This window comes from Microcaecilia unicolor, chromosome 7 (assembly GCF_901765095.1).
Source record: "Microcaecilia unicolor chromosome 7, aMicUni1.1, whole genome shotgun sequence".
Lineage (NCBI taxonomy): Eukaryota > Metazoa > Chordata > Amphibia > Gymnophiona > Siphonopidae > Microcaecilia > Microcaecilia unicolor.
In genome coordinates, this window is record NC_044037.1 from 19,091,640 (window position 1) to 19,115,961 (window position 24,322).

The following is a 24,322-nucleotide window of genomic DNA, read 5'->3' on the forward strand; positions in this document are numbered from 1 at the left end:
AGCAGGAACCAATGCATTTGCTACCACCACCCTCTCCATTCTTCATCGCTTATCAGACGGAGGAATGGTTAGATCTTATTCGATGATGCCAAACAGGATTCTGTAGGGATTCCATCTGACTTGTCTGTCATATAGAAATGAGGTTCCTTATAAGGACATTTCTTATCCACAGTTTTTTCAGAAGATGGCTAAGGAAGTACCTGTTTTCCTTTGGCAAGATGCTTAGATGGGAGTGGATGCTTTTGACCTCTTAAAATACGAGACACCAAAAGTAACTATCCACAGCCTACTGCAGGACCAACAATTTTGTGTTTGGAAGATTCCACTCACTATTCCAGTCAGTCTGTCAACGTTGGACGTGATGTGTAAAGTCCATCCAGCCCAAGAATTCAACAGTGTCAAAATTTCCCATGTCTCTGTTGTGGTTTAGGCAACTGTGAGGAAAGCTAAGAAGAATAGGGATTTCTCCAACATTTCCCCAAGAGATCACAAATGCCAAATCACTTTGGCAGAAAAGTTTTCCATGGGGTAGTGATATCGGCCATCAGCTCTTTATGATCCAGTACATGCACACTATCTTCCAGAAGGTCCAAATTTTATCAATGAGCCCTCCTTTGTGGTCTCAGCTGTCATACTATCAGAGGTGAATGACTGTAGTATGCATCTTATATGTATGGCCTATTTATTTATCAAAATGTATATATCCTCTCCTTTGTCAAAGACCAATGAAGATGGTAAACAAAAACAAACAGTAACATACAATATAATTTAATAAAATATCCTTATAACAAGAAATTATAAGTTTTCAAACCTTTTCTTAATTACAGGAGGGATGACTTTTTAAATCATATCTGGCAGACTGTTCCATTGCTCAGCTGCCGTATTCCTGAGAGCCTTTTTCTTTCTATGTAGTTCTTATAATGTCTTTGCCAGGGAATACTAGTTCTTTGCGACGATCAAAGTAGATGACTAAGCACATATTATTCCACTCAGGACCATAACATCTGGGAATTTTATCAGTCAAAATTGTAAAAGTTAAGACCATCAGTCTGAAGTGAGAACTTCCTCTTATGGCAACCAGTGTAGGTTAGAGAGCAGGAGACAAACTCCGGTTCTTCTAGAACTTCTAGTTAAAATCCAAGCAATCGTATCTTGCACCACCTGTAATCTTCTTAGTAAGCAGTCCATATCCCAATGTATAGAGCAGTCCAATAGTCTAATGAGCTAGTAACCATTTGTTGTACCGCTGTTTAGCAGAAGAAAAGCAATGTAGTGGGCCTGGATGGAAACAAGAAGCAGAGCCTTGGACCAGAGGGAACAGAATTTATTGATGGATCCGACACAGCCAATGTTTTGGCTTAGCTGCCTGCGACAGGGGTCATATAGTAAAAGCTTCTTTGAGCAACTCAAGTCAGAAGACATCCAGATATAAAACAAGTGCAGTATCACGTTCTCCTCCTCTTCTGCAGCAGCCAGAGATGACCTAACACTTTACGGGTGTCCGTATGTAGGTAGAGGACTCTTCTCCACTAATACTGGTACTTGGATTTTCAGAGATTGTTCTTCAGTGTCATCAAAGCATATTGCATCTGACTTATTAATATTCCAACCCACCCCACACTGTGAAAACCAATCACACATACTTTCCATACAAGTAAAGAATAACCCCTTGCTGCCAAGATCCGTCCTCACACAGAGGCAGCATTAATTGAATATCGGCATATGCATAAAACGAAAACCCAAAGTTCCTAACTAGTGCACTAAGTGGAGACACATAGATCTTTAATAGCAAATGTGATAGAGGCAAACCCTGGGGAACTCCCCATTGTAGATGTTTACTTACTGTCCATTCCCCATTAAACCTGACTTCCAGAACCTTTTCTAAAACCTGCCAAACCACGATCTAAGGTACTCTTCCAGAAACTTACTAATCTGAGTCACAGCTTCCTTCTCCAGCAGCTTTGTCATTACAGACAGATCTGAAATGGACCTAAAATTTTTACACATAAGAATATAAACATTGCCATACTCGGACAAGACCATCCATCAAGCCCCATATGGCAGTCCAAGTCACCGTACCTGTCAAGATCCCAAAATAGTAAAACAGATTTTGTTCTGCTTATCCTAGAAATAAACAGTGGATTTTCCCAAGTCCATATACATGTAAACCCTCCTTTTTAATGAGTGACATTTGCTTCTTTTAATTGATGAGGTAATAATCTTGAGAGAGTTCAACAATCTTCTGCAACAAAGATCTAAAGCAGTCCGTAAACAGAGAAGTTAGTGCAGGATCAAGTGATATGTGAGTTGACTTCAGCAATTTTATTTCTGAACTCTGTCTACTGTAATCTTGTAGAAAGAGTCTAGTACAACCTTGTGCTTAAGATCTGAAGAACTACCATCAACCACAGGCAAAAGTGGAGTTTTCAAATCACTCATTTTGAAATACTGTATTAAAAGAAGAAAATAGGCAGCTTTTTCAAGCAGTGAATTCACTATTAAGGAGAGGGTAGAATAGGACCTAAATGCTATATTAATGGTCCTTCTGCTAATCTAAGTTTATTTAAACTATCAATACATCTGGAGAAGTATCCTTGCTTAACCTCCTGAAGCTTCCGTAAATAATTATTTGCCTTAGATCACCATCTTTTATCAGCCAATATTCTAGATTTTATCCTAATCCTTTTTAAGGTTTGAACTTCAAAGTATGGGTGCAACAGTATCCAAAGCCAAAAGTTGTTTGTTTTGTTTTGTTTTTTACTGCACCAGACTTTGTATAACTTATCCATCATGACCACATGCCTCTCTGGAGACACCTTTAAAACTTCTAATTCTCACCTTTTAATATTGATTCTTTCTCGTACCACCTTGCATAGTCTGATCATTCTCCTTCACTGAGCCAGAATCCTGATAGCATAGGAGAAACACAATCCCAAAATGTTTGGACCAAGAATCATAGTCTGATGCAACTGGGAGGGAGAAATCCCAGCTTGAAGTTTATATTCCTTCTGCCTTTTTTTCACAAAACCACATTAAAACCCATGCAGGATGGCCGTTCACATTCTGCACTGAGCATGGTCTCACATAATATATTAAAAGAACCGAGTCAATTAGAAAATCTATGCTGCTGTTCATCTTTGATCCCTTTTTCTTAAGACTGGGGGCCTGATGAACAAAGGCAGCTGTAAAGTACTGCTGCCTCAATAAAAATGTAGTGAATTGCAAACGGCGAGCAACGCACAAAGGGGATCGCATGCAGATGAGTTGCACAGATCCTCTTTGTGCATTGCTTGCTGTTTACAAGTCTGACCTGTCAGATGCATTTGGCAGTTCCAGTGCACTGGACTCTCCCCCTCCCCCCCCCCCCCCCCCCCCCCCGCCAACAAAATTCCCTGGTGGTCAGGTGGACCCGAGGACCCCCCCCCCTTCCCAACTCCCCCCTGACAAAATTTGGACCACACACCCCTGACACCTCCCAACTCCCCCCCCCCCTCTGTGTTTCCCTCCTCTCTGACAGCTCCAGAACAGCCATAAAATATTAATGAACTCATTGTAATAGATTTGCATAGGGCTCTTGGTGGCTGCTAACAGCACACATTAGAGCCACGGAAGCCCCCTTTGTGCATTACTAACTAAATAACTGCTTTCATTAGACTGGCTAAAACCAGTCAAAAGTAAATGTTAACAGCACTATAAGCTTTGTGCATCTAGCAGTGGAGCACCAGTTGCAAAAACAAAAAAAAACCTTTAGCAAATTGGTTAGCTTTCTGCATCCAGCTCTGTTATAAACATGCAAGTTTTCTTTCCTGCTCCAGAGTGAAGTCCTCTAGTATTTTTATGGCTCCTCTGCTCAGTCTCTCATTCAGTGTCTTGACTTGACTTCCTGTATCTATGTAAATTATATCCAAATCCTTACTTTGCCTGAATCATATCTGTTTCCCCATGATGTTCAAATCTTTAATAATAAGTTTACTACCATTGTGGAATGCCTTACCTCAAAAAAGATGAAACTCTGTTTTGATGAATCCAGGGCTCTTTTGCGTTCTAGGAAGTAGCCTTTGACCCTCTCTGATCCTGTTTTACATAGCTGACTCCCAGAAGAGCTAATGGTCCATCCAGTCTGTCTATCATCAGCAATCACTATCTCCTCCTTTCCCTACGAGATCCTACGTGCCTGTCCCATGCTTTCTTAAGTTTAGACATGGTCCTTGTCTCCACCACTTCCACTAGGAGGCTAGTCCACTTGTCCACCACCTTTTCCGTGAAAAAGTATTTCTTTAGATTGCTCCTGAGCCTATAACCTCTTGACTTCATCCTATGCCCTCTCATTCCAGAGTTTTTCTTCATTTGAAATAGGCTCACCTCCTGTACATTGATTCCCCAGAGGTATTTAAATGTCTCAATCATATCCTTTCTCTTCTACCTTTTCTTCCAGGGTACATACATATTGAGGACTATAAGTCTGTCCTATATGCTTTGACAGAGACCACCAACCAGTTTTTTAGCTGCCTTCTTGACAAACTTCATCCTGTTTGTATCTTTTTGAAGGTACGGTCTCCAGAATTGCACACAGTATTTTAAGTGGTGCCTCACCAGAGACTTATACAAGGGCGCTATCACCTCTTATTTTTCCTGCAGGCCTTTCCTCTCCCTATGCACTTAAGCATCCTTCAGGCTTTGACTGTCACAGTTTCTGTTTGGCTACCTTAAGATCATCGGATACGATCACCCCTAAGTCTCACTCCTCTTTCGTACTCAGAAGTACTTCACCTCCTACACTATACCGTTCCCTTGGATTTTTGCAACCCAAGTGCACGGCCCTGCAATTTTTTTTTTTTTTTTTTTTTTTGCATTAAATCTTAGTTGCCGACCTCTGGACCAATCTTCAAGCTTCGCTAGATCCCGCCTCATGCTGTCCACACCCTCCAGGATATCTGCCCTATTACAGAGTTTGGTAGTAGCCACAAAGAGACAAACCTTACCAAGCAGTCCTTCTATAATATCACTCACAAAGATGTTAAAAAGAGCCGGCCCAAGGACCAATCCCAGTGGTATACCACCTTTAACATCCTTTTCCTTGGAGCAAATTCTATGTACCTCTACCTTCTGTCTCCTTCCATTTAACCAGTTCTTAACCATGTCAGTCACTTTAGGGCCCATATTGAGGGCACTCAGTTTATTTATCAGTTGCTTATGTCGAACCATGTCTAAGGCTTTGCTAAAATCCAAGTACACCGCAGCTAGCATCCCTCCCATATCCATCTGTTTGGTCACATAGTCAAAGAAATCAATCAGATTTATCTGAAAATACCTGCCTCTAATGAAACCATGCTGCCTCAGGTCCCGCAGTCCATTTGATTCTAGAAACCTGCTTTAGAAGCATTTCCATTAGTTCACTCACCACTGTGGTTAGATTAACAGACCTACAATTCCCAAACGCCTCCTTACTTCTGCTCTTCTGCAGAGGGACCACGTCTGCCCTTTTCCAGTTGTCCAGGACTTCCCCACTCCAGCATTGGAAAGGTCAGACAAAGGGGCTGCCAGAACTTCTGAGTTCTTTGAGTACCCTCAGAGAACCCATCAGGCCTCATCATTTTGTCTATTTTTAGTTTAGCTAGCTTCTCATGAACAGTTTTCTGAGAATCGGTCCTGGTCTACTACACATCCATTCTCATTAGCATTTGTTTTCTATGTTCCTACCCCCTGGCCTTTCATCTGTGAACATTGGAACTTAAATAATTAAGTAGTTTAGCTTTATACTTATCAGCTTCTACATATTACTCCCCTTCACCCTTGAGCCTCACAATTCCATTTTGGCACTAACTCCTATCACTTACATATCTAAATGTCTCGTCCTTCAGTTTTAATGTATTGACCGTCTTTTCTTCCATTTGCATCTTAGCTTTCCTGACAGCTTTTCTATCTTCTCTTAGCTTTTCCAGATATTTTTGCTTGTCTTTCCCTTTCTGTGAGGTCTTGTAATTTATGAAAGCTAACCTTTTTTCCCTTACCTTTTCAGCTACTACATATGAGAACCAAAGCAGCCTTCTTTTCCTTTTATGTACATTTATAACATAAAGGTTTGTCTCCTTTTAAAGTAGCTCCTTTCAGTTTTACCCACTGCTGTTCTACTTCCTTCAGCTGTTTCCATCCAACTAAATCTTCCTTGAGATATTCTCCCATCTTGACAGTTTTTTTTGAAGTCTATAGAACCTTTAATCTTGAATAAGCCCTCTCCTGTGTCTTAATATTGAACCATACCATTCGGTGATCACTAGATGCCAAATGATCACCTAACATAACATCAGAAACACTCTCCCTGTTTGTAAGCATCAGGTCCAGAATAGCTCCATCCAACATGAGTTTTATTAGTGGAGGAGTGGCCTAGTGATTAGGGTGGTGGACTTTGGTCCTGGGGAACTGAGAAACTGAGTTCGATTCCCGGCACAGGCAGCTCCTTGTGACTCTGGGCAAGTCACTTAACCCTCCATTGCCTACCGCATTGAGCCTGCCATGAGTGGGAAAGCGCGGGGTAAAATGTAACAAAACAAAAAAAAATTACTAACTGCTAAAACAATTCTTTATTAAAGGTCCTGGGTGTAACAATAGACAGTGTCCAAAATTTTCAGTCCCATATCTCTTCTGTCATTTGTCATTCCTTCCTTAAGCTGAGGATGATCTGGTTGACATGACACCTTATTTCACCAGAATGCAGTTCAGAATTGAATGCATTCCCTGGTTCTTAGTAACCTTGATTATTGCAATGCTTTTTCAAAGGTCTCAGGATAGCTGACATCAGATGCTCATAGCATATCCAAAATGTAGTGATTAAGCTTCTAACGGGGGTTAGGAAATTCTATTGTGATCCCATTGCGTATAGAAGCACACTAGCTGCACTTCTCACACAGAATCTCATTCAAAATCCTGACACTTATACACAAGAAACAAAAAGGAGGAGAACGCCAAACCTCACGAAAATGTGAAAAGTTAACATCCAGGATGAGGAAGCCAAAAAAAGAGGAAACCAAAGCAGGTCCAAATGAACAGGTCTTTATTGCTTCTATAAAGTTGTAAACCAAGTGTCGAAAGGCTCAATACGGCCGTGTTCAGCTCGGGAGCATTATCTAACATAAAAAATAAATACATTTAAATATAGTCCTCTATAAGATACAGTATACAAGTGAAAGACGAAAAAAATGAAATAAATAGGTTCTGAAAACCAAAAACATTAAAAACAATAAGGTGTGCAAAAATGAAAGTACTGAATACCGAAAATATAAAAAAAGATACTGAAGATACAGTGAATGCAAAGCGAAAAAATATGAAGCACATCCATTGACCATACATACCTTAGCAACCACAGACACAATTATATAGAAATGAAGTTTGGTACAGTAAAATACTCATGAATAAAAAGAGAAATGAGCCAATAAACAAAACTATCAATTATTCAAATACACATATTGCCATCCATCAAAAATAAGATGGTGTGAAAGAAAATAGCAGTGTGTGACCACTAAAACAGTAAAAACATCATAATGTATAATATAATTGGTTGACTTCTACCAGAGTTGGTTAAAATGTAACTTTATACATTTATATGGTACTGCATTTATAAACCTACCAAATGCAAATTGAGCTAAAAAAAATGCATAGTTACATATACTACAAAGTTGTGGTATGTGAAGACCAAATAAATAGCCTAACAATAAGAATATAAGAGTTGCCATACTGGGACAGACCAAAGGTCCATCAAGCCCAGCATCCTGTTTCCAACAGTGGCCAGTCCAGGTTACAAGTGCTTGGCAATGAAATTAACAAAGTGAGAGGTGTTGTGAAAATAGTGAGAGTAACAACTTATGTAAGATAGAATAGTGACGTGAAAATAGTAACAAAAAGAAACTCATGAAACAGCCCATCAATTGTAACATACTTTGTGCAGAAATAAAACGAAAATAAAGGTGAAATGTGTAAGAAGCAAAACTCAGCAGGAATAGAAAGAGCGTGATATGTAAAATAAGGCAAATGAATAAAAAGCTATTATATGCGAGTGTAAGAAAAAGCAATGCTAGCAAAAGAAAAATGAATGAAGAGCTTACAGAACTGAAACATATCAAGGGGCATAACAAGACATCAAGCTTGCAGCGTTTCTTTTGCAAAACAGTACGTGCTGCGCTACGTGTAAAAATTTGAATGCGCTAAAGGTGCCAAAAAACAGCTGATCTCTAAAAAAAAAAAAAAAAAATCTCCAAAGTAAAATGTGTCAAAAGTGAAAGACAATATACTGTGACAGGTACTGTGCATAATGAAAATAAAGTGTATGTGATATATAAGACATTAAGCAAATGATATGCGAGTGCTAATAAAGATGAGAACAATACTAGCGAAAGAGCAATAAACACTTCCAGGTCTAAAACACATCGAGTGACAACTCCAGATATCCAGCTCACAGCTCTTCTCATGTAAAGCAGTATGTGCTGCACTACCTGTAAAAGTTTAATTGCGCTAGTCATGCCGAAAGACAGCTGGTCTCTAAAAATAAACAACAAGTCAAACGGAAGATATTCAGAAGGACCAGACTGAAGTCACAGATGTTGACAGTCAAAAACAATGGTTTATTAAGACCCTACACGGGTCCGTGTTTCGGCCAAGAGGCCTTCTTCAGGGGTCTTCAAATTGCAGGACATTAGACTCACAGAAACAGAAGCCTGCGCAGCCTTCTACATGGAATGTTGCTAGTGGAATAGCAACATTCCATGTAGAATCTCCAATAGTAGCAACATTCCATGTAAAATCTCCAATAGTATCTCTTTTATTTTTGTTACATTTGTACCCTGCGCTTTCCCACTCATGGCAGGCTCAATGCGGCTTACATGGGGCAATGGAGGGTTAAGTGACTTGCCCAGAGTCACAAGGAGCTGCCTGTGCCTGAAGTGGGAATCCAACTCAGTTCCTCAGGACCAAAGTCCACCACCCTAACCACCTTCTTATTGTTTTTACTATTTTTGGTTTTCAGAACCTATTTATTTCATGTTTTCCTATATCATGGGTGTACTGTATTTTATAGATGACTATATTTAAATGTATTTATTTTTTATGTTGGATAAAGCTCCTGACGAAGGCACACCAACTGAAACATAGCTACGTCAAACCTTTTTGACACTTGGTTGACAACTTTTTAGAAGAAATAAAGGATCTGTTCATTGGGAGCTGCTTTGGTTTCCTCTTTTTTTGGCTTCCTCACCCTGATTTGTTGGCCTGTACATAAGATCCATCACACAGACCTTCCATTTTTCTTGTTGTAACTATTAACTTCCTCAAGGGCTTAGATCCTCCAGACAAAATGCTCTAGTAATCCCATCCTTCAGACAGATCAGGTTAGATACTATTTATGTTAATATCTTCAATATCACTGGCTCTGTCCTCTGGTATGCCCTGCCTGCCACCTTATTTATACATGGAGACCTTCTTTGACAAATTCAAACCACTGCCTCACCATTAGGCTTTCCTGTCGTAATTTGAACAGCTTTCTGTGCTGCTTCTCCTTGCTGTCCTAGTATAATTTTCTGATTTCCCCTTATTTTTCAGCTTACATTATCTTTTTACAACCCCTTGTAAAACCACACGGAAGGATACCCAATGGGCCAGTTTTCAACCGCTGAATAAATTTGGAAACTTGTTGAAACTTATCAAATGAGACCTACTGCAGTTTCTACTGCTTGCATGGTCCTCACTTCACACCTTTAATTCACATTGATGGTTGAATCAATCTTCGGTAGTGGACAGTACCTCGGTCAAGCTGTCCAGGCCAATCTGTCCTTTTGAGCTAGCAAACCCTTGCATTCTTCGGGGTGGGTTGCTCTTGAAATTCAGAGTATCAAGTGTTTGAGCAGCTCTAAGCTTGGGAGTGACTCACTTGTTTGCCTCACTCGATCCTGCTTGTTGACATTAATGCCACTCACCTGTAACAGTTGTTTTCTGCAGACAGCAGGACTGATCAGGCACACAGTCCCCTCTTGCCTTCTTGAGAGCTGCCTAATTCCTTAAGTTTTGGACCTAACTGAGGAGCTGAGGAGACTGCTGCACATGCTCCGAACTCTGAACTGAACTTCCGAGTTATGGATGAGCATCGCTGTCCTTGTGCTGCCACTTGTGTGCTTGATCAATCCTGCTGTGTACAGAAGACATTATTACAGCAGAGCACATTGCGTTTCATCACTGGTTAAACATTCTTCTCTTTTAGCTTCCTTAAACGTCACAGTCTAATGTAGCATTTAAAATATGTATAGATATTCAAACACACATGCACACACACAAATTTGTGAAAATATTTCCTCTTAATTTAAATTTAAAATGACTTTCAGGCTTGTTATTTTGTTTTTGTGTTTAACTATGATGCTTGGCTACAGTTTTCAGCTTTTATCAGGAACAGAGCTGACCTAGAGCAACTGATTAAGGATAATACATGATTTGATCTGCCTTTGAAAAATGTGCAATAATGAGTTTCTCATTTTCTTTTAGTTTCTCTGAAAACATACCAAAGAATATTTAGGGCCCCTTTTACCAAGCTGCGGCAAAGGGGGGGAGGGCTGTGCTGGCATCGGCGCATGTTTTTGACGCGCGCCGAGGCCCCCTTTTTACCGCTGCAGGTAAAAAATAGGTCTTTCTTTTCTTCAGGAAATGGCCGTGTGACAAGTGAGGCACTTGCCGCGTGGCCATTTTGAGGGGGGGGGGGGGCGCCCTTTACCACCACCCGTCGAGGTGGCGGTAAGGGCTCCCGCGCTAACCTGGCGGTAATAGGGCAGCGAGCGGCACTGCTCAATTACCACCGGGTACATACCAGCGCTACAAAAAAATTAAAATATTTTTTGTAGCTCCAGATATGACTGTGCACTGGGGGTGGGAACTACCGCTGGGCTGCTGTGTAGCCCGTCAGTACTTCCTTGGTGAGCGGTAAGCTGTCATTGGACTTACCGCTTTGTAAAAGGGCCCTCTAGGTAGTAGTAGAGTGCTAGTCCAGACTTTACTGAAGTTTGGATGACTAGAAACAGTGCTGCAGCACTTGGGAAGCACTTCTAATTCAATGTCACACTGTTGGTAAAGAGCCAGCTTTATAAATGAAAGCTTGAGCTTAAAAGGGAAATCCATGCACTTATGATTCATAGAGCCACCTTTTACGTTATGATCTGTTCAGCTGAGAAGAGCCTCCTAAATTAGTTTTAGATTGGAACAGTCTGTGAGTTCACTTAGCCATCCGCCATTACGGAATAATGTAAGCCACATTGAGCCTGCAAATAGGTGGGAAAATGTGGGATACAAATGCAACAAATAATAATAATCCATTCTGTGGTAGTGTGAACCCAGCAATGATGTGAAATTTTCTGGCTTTACTAACTGCTGAGTTGCTGGCAGCGTGTTAAATGTTTACCAGGCAGCAGTAAAAAGCTCTTGCTAGCATAGATTTTAGACCTACAAGCTAGCTTCTTTCATCTGCGTGGTTAGGAACCACCTTGAATGTTGAGGAAAGGATAAGTCTGCAATCTTGTTTACTTAATTCATAACCTTGATTGGTGTTTTTTGCATCTGTAAGAAATATTGAGCAGCCTTAGATCTGTTGAAGAAAAACTCCTTTATTAGTATTGGACAAGTTGTAAAAGCGATAGTGAAATTTTGCGAGAATCATGAGCATTTGATTGCTTAGTCACTCTATAATTAAAAAGAATATGAAATGTATTTTTGTCATTTATACACACGTTTATAAGTAGTCAGGTTAGAGCTGGCTTCAGACTGTGGTCTGTGTCCAGGGATTAATGTATGTGGGGCCTAAATAGAAGGAAAGTTCCCCTATTTACTGGAGAGCCATGCAAAAAAATTCAGATAAATTTATATTCATCTTAGTGAAACTCGAGATAATTATAGTGATGTGATGAGAAGCTAAACTGCATAAGCTGTGACCTATTAATTCACTTTCGGTGTCTTGGCAAGCTGAGAATCAGAACTTGTGGCATTAGCTGGGTTTCAGCATAAAATTCAAACAGATTGCAGAAATCTTGGCATTTCAAGCAACACTGCTAGCCTTTTTCAGGGTAGGCAAGAGTCCATCTGATACGTTGAAATTTGACATAAAGATGAATTTTACTTTCTTTTGATTTTTGTACCAGTGACCTTGTCACTTTGTGGTGAAGTTTAGTATTGATTCAGCTTAAGTCAGTTACTTGACGTGTAGCTGTTAGGGAGCGTGCATGGTAAAGACGTCAAGTTGGGCTTTGACACAGTGCAGGGTGAGCTTTGTGTAGAGTGATGACATCAGTGTGTACACCTAATTTTTTTTGTAAAAATACTTTCATGTGAAGAAATGTTTATAATGGGAGAAAGCAGAGTGAAAATTAGAACCAACAGTGTGATACAATATTTTAATAGAATAGTGTTTCTGCTTTATGCCATATCTCTGCAAAAGAATCCTACAGCTTAGCATAACTTTTCTTCACATCAGGCCCAATAAGTAGACATCTGCTTTGTCTACAACTGAGCCATTGGGTAGTACCTCAAAATCTTATCACTCAGCGGTTGTCTGCTGTAGAGCTTGGCACACTGTTTTCCTCCTCCACCTTATATATGTCCCTCTGTGTAAAAATAAGCCATTTTGGCCCACTCCAAGGGCCCAATATTCAAAAAAAGCTGAGCACCTAAATTAGGTTCCTAAATGTGTGACCCATTTTCAGCAAAATCTTGGAGCCTAAGGTTTCAGCTGAAAATTCATCTTCATTTAGTTTTAAAAGTTTGCTCATAAATTTAGGCCTCTCATTTATTTGCCTAAATTTGAGCCTGCTTTATGAGCCTAGGGTTGAAAATCAATGCTAAGCTCCTATCTCGTTTTTCCTGCTCCAGATTGACCCCGGTAACCACCTACTTTTTCTGCTTTCAAGTTTTAGGAATTTAGTGAAATTCTGAATATAAATGTAGGCATTCAGCCCTAGTAAATTTTCAGAGGCCAGTTTAGGTGGATACATCCTTTGAATATCGGGTCCGTACTTCTTGTTGTTTGTATAGTGTTACTAGGTGTAGAATAGTGCTTCAGACATAGTCCATGTTTATTGACGATTACAATTTAATAGATCAGGCGTCTCTGACCCGCTTTACAAGTACGCTTGTGAGGACATTTGCCTCTTCGGTACGGACATAATAGGATTGAGTCTAGCTCTACTACTTCCTGTACATTCAGGAAGCTTGATTGTTATAAATATCTCTCACTCTGGGATGTCCTTAAAACAAGACTAGAGAAACAATGCATTTCAATATTGGATTGTGTAGACTGGATATCGGTGTAGTCAATAAAAGTTTCAGGTCTGTATGTTAAATATTTTATCAAAAGAGCCTTAAAACATGAGGTTTGCTAATATTTCCTCTGATTTCACCTTCACAGGATGGGACCACATTCAGACCATAGATTCCTTACTGAGGAAAGGAGGATACAAAGCTCCAATCACTAATGAGTTTAGGAAAACTATAAAACTGACCAGGTATTGACATTTACATGTTGTGCTGTCACTTTCTTCACTGATCTGTTTCACTTTTCATTAGAACGGGGCTCCTGCAACTTATAAGCACGTATTCATTCCCTTAACACTTTTATTTTGGCTCAGTCGTTTTGGTGTTGGTATGCCTAGTACGAAAAATGCATAAAACTGACACTGCAAAATGTAACAGGAGGAGTAATGTAGGGGTTATGGCAGTGGGCTACGAACCAGGGAGGGCTAGGTTCAGATGCAGCTTCTTTCCCTGACTCTCCTTATGGCCCTGGACAAGTGATTTTTAGTTCTTCTTTTGCCTCAGGTGCACATGTAGACCGTATTTTGAATTTGAATTTAGTTTGTGCCTTTTCTGTAGTAGCTCAAGGCACGTTACGTTCAGGTACTGTAGATACTTTCCTCGCTTTAGAGGGGCTCACAATCTGAGTTCATTCCTGAGGCAATGGAAAGATAAGTGGCTTGCCCATTGTCACAGGGAGGGTCAATTGGGATTTGAGCCCTGGCTTCCCTGCTGCCCGCTGGGCTATGCCTCTTCTCCAAGCTGAAAGTCACAAGCCTGTTTTTAGCCTTTGATGTGAGTATTACATTTATGTTATACATTGCCATCGCCTCCATAAACATGCATCCTTATGGTACTTGTAAGCTGTTTGGGGTAGCCATGAGCCTCTTTGAACCTTACTTGGAAAAGGCAGCTTAAATATTGGACTTTCCCTTCATAAATAATAAAGAAGAATCATTAATTTATTGCATTTGTATCCCACATTTTCCCACCTTTCGGTAGGTTTAATGTGGCTTTCATAGTACAAGATAGACGATTACAGAATTTCAGTTTGAAGATGTCCATGGCATTGACTGCGTTTACATAACGGATAAGGAGAATAGGTGGTATTTTCAGGCGTGAGGTATGCATCATAATTTTTCATTTATGAGGTGGTTTTGTTTAATTTCTTGAGGTTAAGAGGTTATGACAACGTGGAAGGAACTTTCTGGAAAGATTTTAGGTTTTTCCGGAAGTTTAGGTAGTTGTCCATGAATTTCAGGTCTTTTGGCAATGAGTTTCAAAGTTGGGTGCGTATGAAGGAGAAGCTGGAGGCATATGACGATTTGTATTTCAGGCCTTTGCATCAGGGGTAGTGGAGGGTTAGGTATGATCTTATTGTTTTTATCAAGTTATTGGTAGATCAATTGTGTGGTCATGTAGTCTGGTGCAAGGCCATAGATAATTCTATGTACGATTGAGCATATCTTGAAAGTTATTCATGCATTAATTGGTAGCCAGTGTAGGCTTTTTAGTAGGGGTTTTGTCGCTTTCGAAGCGTGATTTTTCCATAGATAAATCTGGCTGCTGTGTTTTGTGCTGTCTGTAATTTTCTTATGATTTGGTCTTTGCAACCCGCGTAGATTCCATTGCAGTAGTCTACGTGGGCCAGCACCATTGTTTGGATCATGTTGCAGAATATGTTCCTAGGGAAGTAAGGTTTTATGTGTTTGAGTTTCCACACTGTGTGGAACATTTTCTTTGTTGTGTTCTTAGCTTGGTTTTCGAGTGTTAGGTTGCGGTCTGTTGTTACACCTAGAATTTTCAGGTTATCTGAGATTGGGAGAGGTGAACCTAGGGCATTGATGGCAGTGGGGCATTCCGTGTTATATTGGGAAGAGAGAATGAGACATTGAGTTTTTTTCTCTGTTGAGTTTTAATTTGAATGCCACTGCCCATTCTGTGATGTTCATTTAGTTTATTTCCTTGGTGATTTCTGTGTGGTTATGTTTGAAGGGAAGGTAGATTGTGATGTCATCCACGTATAGAAATGGGTCAGGCCTTGTTTGGCTAATGATTTGGCAAGTGGGGTCATCATTAAGGTTGAATAATATGGGTGAGAGTGGTGAACCCTGTGGTACTCCGCATTCTGCTTTCCATGGTGGGGAGATATCTGAGTTTGGTTTAACTTAGTAGGTCCTGGAGGTCAGAAATCCCTTAATCCAGGTGAGTACTTTTCCTGTGATTCCTATCTTGTCTAGGATTTTCAATAGTGTGTGGTTGTCAACCATGTGGAATGCACTCGAAAGGTCAAATTGGAGTATGTCTTTTGCCTATTGCTATTTCCTGCTTGAATCTGGCACAGGAGTGTGACTAGTACTGTTTCTGTACTATGGTGGGGCCTCAAGCCCGATTGAGATTCGTGCAGTATGGTGGATTTGGTAAGGTATTCTGTTAGTTGATTAGCTACTATGTCTTCCATCATCTTAGTTGTTAGGGGTATGGATGCAATCGGCCTGTAATTTGTGATTTCTTCTGCTTTTTTCTTGGTGTGTGGCAGAGCTGGTGATTGGGAGGCGGAGCTAGAGTGGGCAGATATATACTGTCTGTGCTGGGGCTGGTGGTTGGGAGGGGGGGATAGTGCTGGGCAGACTTATATGGTCTGTGCCGGGGCTGGTGGTTGGGAGGCGGGGATAGTGCTGGGCAGACTTATACGGTCTGTGCCAGAGCTGGTGGTTGGGAGGGGGGACTAGTGCTGGGCAGACTTATATGGTCTGTGCCGGGGCTGGTGGTTGGGCGGCGGGGATAGTGCTGGGCAGACTTATACGGTCTGTGCCAGAGCTGGTGGTTGGGAGGGGGGACTAGTGCTGGGCAGACTTATACGGTCTGTGCCGGGGCTGGTGGTTGGGCGGCGGGGATAGGGCTGGCCAGACTTATACGGTCTGTGCACTGAAGAGGACAGTACAAATAAAAAAAGTAGTACATATGAATTTATCTTCTTGGGCAGACTGGATGGACCGTGCAGGTCTTTTTCTGCCGTCATCTACTATGTTACTATGTTTGTACTTTTGTTCTGTTTTACTAAAACCAGTCCAGTACTTGCTTCAATACTATCACACACACACACTTTCCCTGACATTCTCAGATCGGGTGAAAACAGGTTACATCTGTATTGTTCTGCTTCTGATGACATGAAAAGGAAGAAGTGTACACATTTCAGAGCCACATCAAAAATATATGTACGGATTTAACCTGACAGGATTCAGCCAAATATCACTTGAGCCAGCCTGAATATGCCACGGGCTGGACATCTCCACTTCTCTGGGGCTAAAGTTGTTTTTAGCAGGAAGTTTAATCCTGCTGCTTTGGCAATGCTCATTACTTCATTTTGCTGTTAGTGGGGTGGGGAGGTAGGGTGTTAACCACTGAGAGTCAGGAAAGTTAAAGATTCCCTCGTTAGTGTACTACTACTACTTATCACTTCTATAGTGCTACAGGACATACGCAGCACTGTACATTTGAACATGGAGACAGTCCCTGCTCGACAGAGCTTACAATCTAATTAGGACAGACAAACAGGACAAATAAGAAGGGAATTACTAAGGTGGGAATGAAAAGTATGGGTACTGAACAAAGTGAGTAAGGGTTAAGAGTTAAAAGCAGCATCAAAAAGGTGGGCTTTTATCCTAGATTTGAAGACGGCCAGAGATTGAGCTTGACATACCGGCTCAGGAAGTCTATTCCAGTCATAAGGTGCATCAAGATAAAAGGAACAGAGTCTGGAGTTAGCAGTGGAGGAGAAGGGTGCAGATAAGAGGGATTTACCCAGTGAACGGAGTTCCCGGGGAGGAATGTAGGGAGAGATGAGAGTGGAGAGGTACTGAGGAGCTGCAGAGTGAATGCACTTATAAGTCAATAAGAGGAGTTTGAACTGTATGCAGAAACGGATAGGGAGCCAGTGAAGTGACTTGAGGGCTAATATGATGAAGTGACTTGAGGGCTAATATGAGCATAGCGACACTGAGAAGATGTTTAGGTATCTGAGGTGGGTGATCCCCTTCAGTATGAAAGGGCAGGTACCTTCCTTCTGCTTCAGTGGGCCTGGCCTTGTTCTCCTGTGAACCCACATTTAGTTTAATTTCAGACACAGATCTGATTACTGATCAGAGGCTGTTTCACTGTGCCAATCCACGTAGTTACTAAGAGAAGTCTAGGTGTGTTGACAGTTAAACTTTAAAATATTTTACCATATCCATTGCATCTAAGTAAAATGAAATCTAAATTTTTTTTCACTCAACGTGTAATTAAACTCTGGAATTCGTTGCCAGAGAATGTGGTAAAGGCGGTTAGCTTAGCGGAGTTTAAAAAAGGTTTGGATGGCTCCCTAAAAGAAAAGTCCATAGACCATTATTAAATGAACTTGGGGAAAATCCACTATTTCTGGGATAAGCAGTATAAAATGTTTTGTCAATTTTTGGGATCTTGCCGGGTATTTGTGACCTGGATTGGCCACTGTTGGAAACAGGATGCTGGGCTCGATGGACCTTTGGTCTTTCCCAGTATGGCAATACTTGTGTACTTATGTGTATTTGATTCATATGTGGCTTTTAGGCAAATTGGGACCTGTTTCTCGAAGTAAGGTTTATTTTCTGAAAGTTCTGGTTTGAACAAAATATGTACAAATGAATATTTAGATCAGCTGAGAGTGATGTCAATGTAGCTGAATAAACAGGACAAACCAGTGGACCCATGCTACCAGTTTTGATGCTGGTAGGACTGGAGGAGTAGCCTAATGGTTAGTGCGATGGCCTGAGAACAGGTTCAGTTCCCACGGCAGCTCCTCGTTACTCTGGGCAAGCCACTTAACCTTCCATTGCCCCAGCTGTATATATATTTGTAAACCACTTTGATTGTAACCACAGAAAGGTGGTATATACTACTACTACTACTACTACTTAACATTTCTAGAGCGCTACTAGGGTTACGCAGCGCTGTACAATTTAACAAAGAGAGACAGTCCCTGCTCAAAGAGCTTACAATCTAATAGACAAGTGAACGGTCGGTCCGATAGGGGCAGTCAAATTGGGGCAGTCTGGATTCACTGAACGGTAAGGGTTAGGTGCCGAACGCAGCATTGAAGAGGTGGGCTTTAAGCAAAGACTTGAAGACGGGCAGGGAGGGGGCTTGGCGTAAGGGTTCAGGAAGGTTGTTGCAAGCATAGGGTGAGGCGAGGCAGAATGAGCGGAGCCTGGAGTTGGCGGTGGTGGAGAAGGGTACTGAGAGGAGGGATTTATCCTGTGAACGGAGGTTACGGGCGGGAACGTAAGGGGAAATGAGGGTAGAGAGGTAGTGAGGGGCAGCAGACTGAGTGCATTTGTAGGTAAGAAGGAGAAGCTTGAATTGAATGCGGTATCCGATCGGAAGCCAGTGAAGTGACCTGAGGAGAGGGGTGATATGAGTATATCGGTTCTGGCGGAATATGAGACGTGCAGCAGAGTTCTGAACAGACTGTCACATCTTTAACAGCTTTTTAAAAGGTACTCATACTCTCTCTCTTTCTCTGTCTCTCTCCAGGTACCGTAGTGAGAAAATGACTATGAGCTACGCTGAATACCTAGCCCATCGTCAGCATCATCACTTCCAGAATGGCATTGGGCACCCCCTTCCACCGTACAACCATTATTCCTGACACTGAGCCGCGTGACCAGTCACTAGACCTCTCTGCAGACCTCTTCCCAGGAGAGCCGGCCCCCTCCTGGTCTAGTTATCTCTATTACTGTACCATTTTATGATGATAGTTTCCGTTGCTTTGGTGATGTTACTCCTCGGTTGAGTGAACTCATCAGGGCAACGGGTGGAAAAGCTGCATCATTATGGAAACTGCCATAGTTTTTATTAGGTTGAGTTACAGACATTTTTTTTATTTTGCAGCTCATGTAACTTCATTTTTTTTTTTACTTCATTTTAATTCAGTTCCTATTTCATTGACGTTGAAATTTATCAATCAGGGTTTTCTATGACTGTGGATGGAAGGAAAAATTTAGGAAATATTTTAGGGTTAGAATTAAGGATTTATTTATTTTTTTCCCCCCCCAAGGCAAAATATTTGTGGCTCTTCGATTGCTTAGCAGTTGTAATAGTGTTAAAAACATATCAAAGATGGTATCAAGTGTTGCTGAACCATATCCTCAGGACATTTGATGTCTGTACCAATAGTTTTGTACTGTAGTGGGCCCTACGGTATTCAAGAGTGGACCTTACCGTGTTTAACACCAAGCAACCAAAGGAATTGGCTCCATAAAGGCAGAGATACCATCAGCCTTACAGCCTGGGAGCCATTCCCCTTGTATATATATATTTTTTTAATTTCCCCTCTCCTTCCCAGACAGTAGATTTGTGTTGTTGCTGTTTTCTCTGGAGACCGACAGGTTCACTGGGCATGAGAGTTTGATACAAGACTTAAGTCTTTATAGCTCTTGTGCAGGGCTGGGATGGCCCCAGCCTCAGAACAAAGCCTAGTAATAATCTCAGGGCAGCTGCTAGGTAGTGCGCTGTTACGGCAGGCTGCTCTCTCTGCCTCAAGTATGCAAAAGCAGCATCATATCTAAGATGCTCATGTCCTTAAACCATTGCAGAGAAGCAACAGGCCTCAGCTCATTCCTCAATCCATTTGTCCTGTGTGAAAGCCCCCCCCCCCCCCCCAGTGCTATCCGCAGGGCCTTTGGGCAAACGGATTTTAATTGTGTGAAGCATTCAGTTATGCCCCTCTGAGGGTGGCAGTATTTTATTTCACAAGTTTTAAGTCTAGTGGCTGTGATGTGACACCCCCTCCCCCACCACAAGGGCAGTGTAAGGCTTTGCAAAATAAGAGAAGCCTGTCTTTTTGTTCTTTTTTCTATAAAAGAGCTTATAATAGTGATATTAAAGAGCTCTTTAGGTACACGGGCCCCCTTTTTACAAATTAGTTTTGTAATTCATAAAGCAACTGCCCTTCGACTTTCACTTTTTTTTTTTTAGTAAATACTGTAGCAAAAAGGAAAACCAGGTCAGCATACTGCCCTTGGTTCAAAGACCTAGTGAACACAGTTGTTCTAACAGAAGTAAGGTTACAGCAGCTGAAGTTTTGTCTTGTAAGTAAGCCCATGAGAAGGAGCAGTGGAGTATTAAAAGAATCCGTGACGGAGCTTCTCCCAGCTGTACTTTGTGCCACTCTTTGCCTGCCCAGCATGATCTGGGAAACTTGCAGGGGTCAGAGTACTACTAGTGGAGCAGTAAAGTAGGAATTTGGTGCTTGCAAAGTATAAAACCTTTGCTTAGGATTTGAAATCCATTTTTATCTTGTTTTTGTTTTTTTTTAAACAAAGATGCATAGCCATATATTTGCAACAACCACCTACAGCAGAACCAAAACAAAGGCTGTTGAACTGCTGTTTGAAGTTGGACCTTGCAAGAAAATGAAAAGCAATTTGAAGACGTTGTTCCCATGAATAATTGAAGAAAATATTAGAATTAGATTTTTTTTTTTTTAAATCAAGATTTATTATGCAAGCTTTTTGCTTTCCCATGTTCATTTTGATTTCTCCAGGTCATGAAATTCTTGTTGCGCTTACCCAGGGCTGGTGAAAGAGAGGTAACAGTCCAGGTTGCCAGCTGTTCATGCTGTCGGCTCTTATGAGCTCTTAACATGCTGCTAGTTTGTAGTTGGTGGAGGGGGAACCATAGCGGTGCTGACTGCAACTCAGGAGAGAGACTGCGTAGGGCATCAACCAGCCCCTTACTTAGAGGGTAATAGTAGCAGCTGCTTTTTTCTTTATAGCTTCCCCTTGAGAAGCAGTTACCTAAAAACCTCAGCATGAATTCAGAAGACACTTTACTGACAAAGAGATTCTTTTCGTTTTTATTGTCTTTAGGAACAGCCCGGTACTCTTTAGTGAGGCTGGCAAGAGAGATTGCTAACTGCTGTGTTATAGGAACACTACAGAGTGAACAGGAACATCGTGCACTTAGCTGACATCTGTTTGGACTGGAGGGTCTTGAAGTTTTTTTGGTCTAGAAAGACTGCCATGTGCGTGCACACTTACAGTTTAATGAACAAGGACCCAGCTTGATGCTGTCTTGCCTCAAACAATGCACAGAACTGAAATGCCTGTTCTAAGACTAGTTATGACATTACAGGCTATCAAGTGAGACTGACACATGGCAGAGAGCCTGGCATTCAGAATCCTCTCCCTTTGAGAATAATGGTATAATGTATTCACCACTCATCCCTGAGGAAAAGTCATTTTTGTTTTTTTGTTGCTGCTTTACATTATGGTTTTTAGAAATTCTTGGGATTCCTTCATCCACAGCACTTACATCCAAATAATAACTTTCAGTTGCGATGCCTTAATTTAAAGCAAATTAAGGGCCTGAAAATATAGCAGCCAAGCAGATGCTGAGGTGATCATGGAAAATGCAAATCTACACCCAAAGAATTGTGAATTTTGTTGGCGTCGAAGACATCTCGGATGACCGTGTACTCCCTGTGTCTTGCCGCTGTTCTAGAGTGCAGTGGTCGGGGTTGTAAATGTTGCAAAAGAGCGGGTATCTGCGCTGGGAGATTTTCTTGCCCTCCTCACAGGGAAACTGAGCACAAGCTTGAATATCGTCTGCTGCAAAAAAAAAATTCCTGTTTTTACAGAAATGTCTCACAAAAACCACCATCTTATCTATCATCTCGTTACAAGCTCATTCTTAGAAATTTTTTTTTTTTTTAAGAAGAAAAAATATATATATTAAAAGGTGCTAATCATCCTTGCAGGTCACGTGACTGGTCATGCGGACTCTAAAATCATATCATATTTTATTAAAAAAAAAAAAAAATCCTTGATATATGCAGATGTTATACAGATGTTTCTTACCAGTGTAATAATGATATGCTGATGAAATAATCCTGCAGGTTTGAAAGGACAAGGTCTGCAATACTTCCCACCATGGCTAGGGAGTAAAAAGGATAAATCTTGTTCCTTTTGTATACAGCATAATGCACAGCGCATTTGTCTCAACATTTCCATAGGGCATTATACAAACCTCAGAGGGTGTGCCTAAAATGAACTTATGCCAGAGCCTGCAGGACCCAAATATCAGAATATATTCTTTTTTTAAAACTCTATATTAAATCAGTTTTTCTTCTAGCATTTTCAAGTGTTTTCAAGCAAATAACAGTTTTTGTTAAACAAATATAATTTTTTTTTTTAATTAGCAATTATGGGTTTATTTGTGCAGTCTCCTGAAGTTGCACAAACATTATATGTGCATGTTGTATAGTTTAAAGTACCTGCAATTTCAGATCAGGAAACACTGCTCTTCTTAGAGGTAGCACCAATTTCAGTGTTAAGATCCAGCTTGTACTGGTTTTATTTTTTTATTTTTATTTTTTTTTAATATGGCATATACTAGTTGCACTTTTATATTTCATAGTGTTCAACACAGATTCCTCCTCTCATTTAACTTTTAATTGGCAAACACTGCTTCATTTTTCATGTTTTTCAATTTTATTTTGGCCCGTTAAAATTTTATTCTACCGATCTACTCCTAATTTGACAGATTGGACCGCAGACTTAATTATTTCATCAAATATTGCTGTTACATTTCAACAGTCCTCATAAGTGCACTAGATTATGTTATATTAATAGCTTTTACAAATGAAAACTGATCATTTTGGTCCTCTGGCCAGAAGGCACATGGAAGTGTTTTTGTTTTGTTTTTTCTTCCTTAATTCAGGAATATTGCACACTTTGGCACGCCTGAGGGTTATGTATGATCCCTCTTTACTTGTCCTAGTATGTGCAGGTTTCTACAACATTGTGTGGAGTAAGTTACATCTCTTGTGTGTGTTCGATTCTACCAAAGAAGCCTCTAGCCATGCACAAATGCTGCTCCAAAAAGCCTGCCTTCCAGTCCTTACAAAAGTCCTGCAGGAATAAATGTGTTAACTTTTTATTGTTGTTGTTATTATTATTTGTACAGTTTCTAACTGATTTTTTTTTTTTTTTTTTTGCTAGTGATGTTAATTAAGTTTGAGGAGTCTGATTGAGTACATTCTCCATTTAAATAAACTGGTATTCTTTTTTTCCTTTTTTTTTTTTTTTTTACTGAAACCCTAATGTGTGCCTCTCAGATTTAGGGGTTTCTTGTTACCTTCATTAAGACCAGCAATGACTCTTTATATACAAAGATGTGTGTTTCTTGTTTTTTTTTTTTTTATTACTGTTTCAGAAAAGAAGAAAAAAAAAAAACCTCTTCCTTTGCGCTGGGCCCAGTTGTTGAGCTGGGACATAAACGCACTGAGAAAACAAACTTTTGTAACAACCTATAAGACTGTTTTTGTATATCAAAGTTGATTCTTTTCAAAATATGTGGATCTAGTTTCTAAGTTATTTTAGTGTTTTATATGTTACAGACAAAGAATTACTTTGACTCTGTCACCAGCATAATGAGATATGTGCAATGCAATGGTGATTAATTTTATAGGCGTACAGCTGCCTGGAGTAGCGTGTACCGCCCTGTTTTTTTTTCTTGTTTCTTACAAACTTGATTGAATACAATAATGGCTTCACAAATTACCTGAATACCCCCCCCCATCCCCCACCACCTGCCCCTCCCCCCATTCTATTTGGATCCTCTTTCCTTCTACATTTAATTGCTATTAGTGTGAAGAAACTGTTGAAATGGGCATTTTATTATGATAAGACTAACGAGGAAAAAGAAAAAAAATGCATAGAAGGTAAATCTGTAAGTCTGTGAGATATGGCTGTGGAAAGATATTGTAGTAGTTTTAACACTATTGTTATTACCTTTTAAATCATTTACCCAATAAAATATAGAAAGACTCATTACTGGTTGTTGAAGCATTAAGCTGCAGTGTTCACTCCCTGGGAAGACAACATCTGATATGTGCATATGAAATGACAGAATAAAGCAAAGATGTTTTGTGTTTGCATTATACACCTACACACTGCATATTATAAAACAACATGCATGCTTCAGCATCATT

General features: G+C 40.5%; 1 protein-coding gene across 2 annotated transcripts in view; it reads left to right on the forward strand.

The window, feature by feature from the left end:
• Nucleotides 1-23,909, forward strand: part of AMMECR1 (Alport syndrome, mental retardation, midface hypoplasia and elliptocytosis chromosomal region gene 1) — a 168,024-nt gene extending 144,115 nt beyond the window's left edge. Inside the window, exons 5-6 of one of the 2 annotated variants that reach the window (XM_030210047.1) lie at nucleotides 13,424-13,520; nucleotides 18,862-23,909. In XM_030210047.1, coding sequence (XP_030065907.1) covers nucleotides 13,424-13,520; nucleotides 18,862-18,976 — 212 coding nt within the window. In that variant the 3' untranslated portion in view covers nucleotides 18,977-23,909. Of the gene's footprint in view, nucleotides 1-13,423; nucleotides 13,521-18,861 lie in introns of those variants that run through there. The other variant, XR_003942870.1, reaches the window with a different exon arrangement.
• The last annotated feature ends 413 nt before the right edge of the window (nucleotides 23,910-24,322 follow it).